Source organism: Trichoplusia ni, unplaced genomic scaffold (assembly GCF_003590095.1).
Source record: "Trichoplusia ni isolate ovarian cell line Hi5 unplaced genomic scaffold, tn1 tig00000922, whole genome shotgun sequence".
Lineage (NCBI taxonomy): Eukaryota > Metazoa > Arthropoda > Insecta > Lepidoptera > Noctuidae > Trichoplusia > Trichoplusia ni.
This window is the reverse complement of record NW_020800078.1, coordinates 50,768-56,767: the sequence shown is the minus strand read 5'-3', so window position 1 is coordinate 56,767 and position 6,000 is coordinate 50,768. Positions and strand designations below refer to the sequence as shown.

At 34.3% G+C, this 6,000-nt stretch overlaps 1 protein-coding gene across 2 annotated transcripts; it reads left to right on the top strand.

Annotated features, from left to right (window-relative positions):
* The first annotated feature begins 2,091 nt into the window (after positions 1 to 2,091).
* Positions 2,092 to 5,175, top strand: LOC113507186. 2 transcript variants are annotated; one of them, XM_026890049.1, is made up of 3 exons: positions 2,092 to 2,509; positions 2,897 to 3,062; positions 3,210 to 5,175. In XM_026890049.1, the coding sequence occupies exon 3, from the start codon at positions 3,332 to 3,334 to the stop codon at positions 5,051 to 5,053; it is 1,722 nt and encodes a 573-aa protein (XP_026745850.1). In that variant the 5' UTR covers positions 2,092 to 2,509; positions 2,897 to 3,062; positions 3,210 to 3,331; the 3' UTR covers positions 5,054 to 5,175. The 2 variants fall into 2 exon arrangements, with proteins under 2 accessions (XP_026745850.1, XP_026745849.1); XM_026890048.1 differs by having other exon boundaries at positions 2,092 to 3,062.
* The last annotated feature ends 825 nt before the right edge of the window (positions 5,176 to 6,000 follow it).

Here is a 6,000-nt window from a genome sequence, read left to right as displayed (position 1 = left end):
CAAGCAATTGGCTTTTTTCAAAATACAATAAGATAGCGAATTTGCTATCTGTCCCTTATAATAATTACAAAGATAATAGTTATCTTTTGTCATAAAATAATTATTACTAATGATTACATTAGTGTCAATGAATTAAAATTGCTTGTGGTACAATGTTAATGTATGCAATTTCATATTGCATCTATTTCTAATATTATTTTCAGTCTGTGACAAACCTCTACCATATGGAAAAGCAGTGATGTGACTTATCTTAGATAAAAGTATCTGAAATACCGGTACAAGATACAAAATACGTATTTACATCTTGTATTTGAAATACTTTTTAAGTTTTATACAGGGTGTAAGGAACACCGTACCACCAAAGTCGCATAATGACTTTAAAATAACGTGTTAATTAATATTAAAGAAGTCGCTACCGTCGGAGATTAATATTTATAGTTTTAGTCATTTTTGAGCACGCAATGAATTGGTTACCGCGCGATCCTTACGCTCAGCGTACGTACTTACACGAACTGTAATGTGGTAGGAGGGCGACACTCGGCGACACGATCGAAACATTCGAAACGCGCGCGCATTTTATAAAAATGTTGTGATGTAACGAAAAACAATCACAAAAAAATACCAATCAATTTACACTATTCTGACTTCAATCTGTGTCTTGTGTATTATTAAATCAAACCTACTCTTACCTTAATCTCGCTCACTTCTAACCAGATAAGGTTCGAAAATTTCGAAATGTCCGCCATCTACGTGCACACAAATTTTGGCGCGGCGAAAAATCTGCTGCTGAACCCGGGGCAAAAAGTACCGCGTCCAGTAAATGTTCATCGCGAGACTTGCATTGCCACGTGCTTCGCCATAACACATTAGCATGTTGCCATTCTCCCGGGCGGTAAAAATAACCAATCGAGCTACTAGGATCGTAATTTAAATAATACACACACAACACACGCACTTATATCACTTAACACAATAAAATTGTCTGCCTACACGATAATTAGTCCGCGAATTACCCGATTGCACATGCACATTCGATTAGCGTAAGGAACAAACTGAGTAAAAATAGGTACTATTTTGAAAAAAGCCGAACTTTCGGTTTTACCTTTGAGTAGTGTTGGACCTAGGTACCTATGATTCTTTATCGATAAATTACATGAGGTCGAAGTAAATATCGTAAAATTATTCTTGACAATAAAGTACTTAACTTAAACCTTTAAAATTGATTAATCACAAAATGTACTTTTGTGTAAGAACATAATTGTTTTAAGTGACTGGAATAGTTATTCAGCAGTTCGTAGGAAAAAAAATGATAAAAATTTTTAGGCAGGAATTTCATTAGTAGATAATGGATATTAGTAACAAAACGGAGTTTAATTTTAGAAAAAATAAATTATTGTTTATAACAACATGTTTTAGAACTACAGAATTCTAAACAATAACAAACTGTTAATAATAAAAGGTTTTAATAAATTTCGTAGTACGATAAGTTGATAAACGCTGAGAAGGTGATTTTCTATTTTATAACATGGAACCCGTGTAACAAAAATCGATGTACTATTTTATCCAGTGTCACAGGTACGTCACTCGCCGATACCGCTGTAGGTGTCGGCGATGCGCTGGCGGTGTCGACAAAGGCGGCTAGCGGTGCCTACAAAGCGCGCGGCTTTTTTTAAAGGAATAGTAGGCAGGATTACGAATAATGCGTGCGAGTGCGCGCGCAATAGTTGCGCTATCTCTTACGCTTGTCGCTCATGAGTATTGGTTCGGTTTTGACGTCACTTTCGGTTAGATTTGCAAGAGAGCGATGACCGACGAGTACCTTTACGAATCAGCTGATCGGGAGCAGTTTTTAGTGTTTCATTTACATTGCCTTTTTTTGTGAAAACGGCTTAATAATGATTTTGTTTATGAAAATATTATTGAAATACGTAGGAAAAATGATTTTATGACACATAAAATTAAAAAAACGCGAAAAAAAACTGCAATTTTCATGAAAAGACCGATGAAAAATTCCAACGCAGTGGGGTCTGGAATCATGTCTAGAACTCAGGTCCCACGGAAAAGTCACGGTGTTCCTTACACCCTGTATTTTGTATCTTATAATTAGATAACTTTTCCAGGCATCTTAGTATTTTGAAGATACTTTTGTTCACTAAGATACTTTTACTAAAATAAACTTCGCAGTTTTTCTTTCCGAACGCAACTGAACGCAGAGCGTCGTTTATTTCGATACCTTAACCGATCTGAAATTAAATGACAGAGGGCGACACTATCTTTTTACAAATGTCATCAGTTAAAGTGAGATTGTCAATGCCACAAAAAAAAGACAAAAAAAGATCGTCAATGAGTGTGATCTGTCACTAGTGTCACCTGTGTCACTGTCACTCCTTCCGTAGGATTTTCGTGTGTACGCGGTCGTGGTGTTTGGTGTTTAAAATAGAATATTGTTATTAATAAATAAAAATAACAATATCACCTTTGTGAGATTCGGGATCGCGAACATGGAAATGTAAGTCTTATTTTATTTACATGTTAGTCAGAAATGTGTTTGTAACGTGCGTCGCAAAAAGAACGGGAAAAGTTTAGGTTTGAATAACAACGGAAAAATATCATCATTGATGTTTTGAACCGACTTCATTATGCATTTATTTTTAATTTAGAAATCACAAATACGTGTTAGTAAACTGATTAATATACAATTTATAAGTTTAAATCAGAATCAGAGTCAAATTGAACATGCGTTAACCTAACAGAATGTTTAATGAAAATGAAGAATGATGAGAATGCCATAATAGTCTACTTTGGCTACCACTAATAGTCCGTTATTTTGTCACTGCCATGATAAAATTTATTTTTATATATTTTTTTCGTAACAAAGTTTGATTTGTGTTTTCAGGGATAAACAGAACAATTTAAATATACCACTGATTTTAAAACACTGCTTTCAAAGTATTAAGCAAGTGGATGGAAGTGATGTGAATGTATCTGCAATATGCAATGTATGTTCGAAAACGATAAAGGGTAGTGTTACTTCTACTACCAATTTCCTGAAGCATTTAAAGGTTGGTTTAGTAAACAGATGCATTTTGTGTTTAATAAATATTTTTTTTTGTGCCATGTTTTTATGTTACTAGATTTTTAACCTGAAAGATATTCAATTTCTTGTAATTTTGCATTTTTTAAAAGTACTTTTTTTTATTTTATTACAGATTAAAGGCCACTCAGATCTGTTGCAAGATTATGAAAATGTTAAAATTACAACTCTTAAAAAAAGAAAACTTACTGATAATAGTAGCAGTGATGCAAGTGGTTCAGAATCAACATGTAAAAAATGAAGCAGTCTACACTTACAGATGTTACAAGTGGTTCAAGATCTATTAATTTGGACAAGTTGATCATACATTTTATTGTTGACACCATGTCTCCAGTATCAATAGTGGAGAACAAGTCTTTTAAAGCTTTGATTGAAGGTTCACAGCAACTAACTAAGCCTCCAAAGGTTATGTGCCGTACTACAGCTAAGAATAAAATTAGTAATGAGTACAATGAATTTAAGAAAAACCTTAAGCTAGAGTTGGACAAAGTGGAATTTGTGTGCAGTACAGCTGATATTTGGTCTTCATCTAAAAGAAGTTACTTGGGGGTTACAGTACATTGGATTGAAAGTGAGACTTTTGAAAGAAGAAGTGCTGCAATTGCTTGCAGAAGATTCAAAGGGGTTCACACATATGATAAAGTTGCTGAAATGATAGCTGATATACATTCAGACTATAATTTGAAAATATCAAAAATTGTTAAAACAGTTACAGACAATGGCTCAAATATGGTAAAGGCTTTTGAGGTATTTGGAAAGTCTGATTCAGAGGTAGTTGAAAATGAACATGTTTCACCAGCATTTGAAGATCTTGAAAAATCATCAGTCGACGAAGTTAGTGAAGATGATGATTCACTTCTAGTACCACAAGCTTTTCCAGATGCTTCATCAGACTCGGAAGGCGATTGCCTTCTGCCCGGACATGAAAGATGTGCTACACACACTTTACACCTGATTGCTAGTACTGATTTCAAGCAAGCAAGAACCAAAAATACATTTTACAAGAAATTACATGACACAGCCTTATCAAAGTGCCAAGCACTGTGGAACTTGTGTGCTAGATCCCCTAAAGCATGCGAGACATATTTACAAATAACAGGCAAGTCACCAACTTCCCCATGCGCCACCCGATGGAACTCCTACTATAATTCAATACAAGATCTTTTAGCAGTGCAGAACCATCTTAGTGAAGCCATGAAAATGTTAAAGTTACCACCGCTGAAAGAAAATGAAATTCACTTTTTAAGTGAATATGTGGACTGCTCCAAGCCAATAGCAGAAGCTATTCAAAGTCTGCAAGGGGAAAAATACTCTTACTATGGTTGTCTGTTACCGGAATTATACAGAATCCAACATCTTACCAAAAGTCTCAGAATGGAAAATCTGAAATACTGCAGCCCTTTGCTAGATGTAATAGAAGAAAACTTATGTAGACGTTTTAAACGGTTTTTGCAGTTGGAACCAGCAGCAAATGATGCTATATTGGCCTCAGTGTCCCATCCTATGTTTAAGCTGAAATGGGTACCAAAAGCGCAAAAGGAATATGTAAAAGAACTTGTCCTGTCTGAAACTAGAAAGATAAATCGATCAGAAAAACAAAAATCGGACACTTTAAACAACATTGATGGTGATATAAAAAAAAAATCAAAAGATGACTCTTATTATATGTTTCTAGAGGACTCCGATTCCTCTATTGCTAGTGGCGAAAACACAAGCAGCACCAGTGATTTAGAGACACTCCAGTACCTCAACAATAAGGATGCAAACTTTAAGAGCCTTAATGCTTATCCTACAATTAAAAAAATATTTCTAAAATATAACACCTGTTTGCCCAGCTCTGCCCCTGTGGAGCGGCTCTTTTCCTTTGGAGGCATGATAATGAGGCCTCATCGAAGGAAAATGAGCGACAACATGTTTGAGGAGCTAGTCTTACTCAAATCTTTACTAAAACATAAATAGATTTTAAACTCTCAATTTTAAACTTTCCTACATATTTTGTCTTGTCACATTTGCCTAATCCTTGATATCAACGCTGTCTATTTGAGAACTGTTTTCAAATAAAACGAATAAACTTACATTCAATTAAGGTTTATTAAATGTTGTTTTCTTGCAAAAGTATTTTATCTTTAAAAAGTATTTTAAAGATAGGTATTTTGTATTTATATATTTCAGATACCTTTTTAGAAAAGTATTTATATCTGGTATCTGAAATGCTTTTTTTAAAGTATCTTGCATCTAGTATTTTAGATACTTTGTATAAGGTATCTTTTACATCACTGTGGAAAAGCATATAGAATAATTTTCTTAACATTTAATTTTAATAAACTATCAAAATAATTCTTTATCATATTAACGCTTGTGTTACCTCTTCTCCCAATTATAACTATGATAGTTGTGGATGGACTATAGCTACCACTCATTATTTTGTCAAGAATCTGTTTATAGTTTGCTGCAGGCATACAGCAATTGGTTATCTCAGCACCAAAATGTTGATATAATTTATGCGACACGTTTTGACCTATCTCATCACTAAACATCATTATTTTGTTGTTGTTATTACTTGATAAATTATTATTTATTGGCGTGACGAAGGAAGTACTTGTGAGACTACTCTTAAGCTCAGCGTTGTGCTTGAGGGTTAAGTCAAACTCATCGCTGCACTGGTCAAACCGATTAACTAAAAACTTAAGCTTGTCTCTTTCTTCAGTGACATTGACTAACTGACAATGAAGCTCTGCCATCTCACCTTTAAGTTTGCTGTTATTATTTAAAATTTGAAGTACCTCCTTCTCATTGTCATCCTGTTCCTTTTGCAATTCCTCGCACAAGTTCCTATACTTATTAAACTCTTGTAAAGTAAGTTGGAGTTTTGATTCCTCCATGCGAGCAGCACCCCTCCTGGTCAT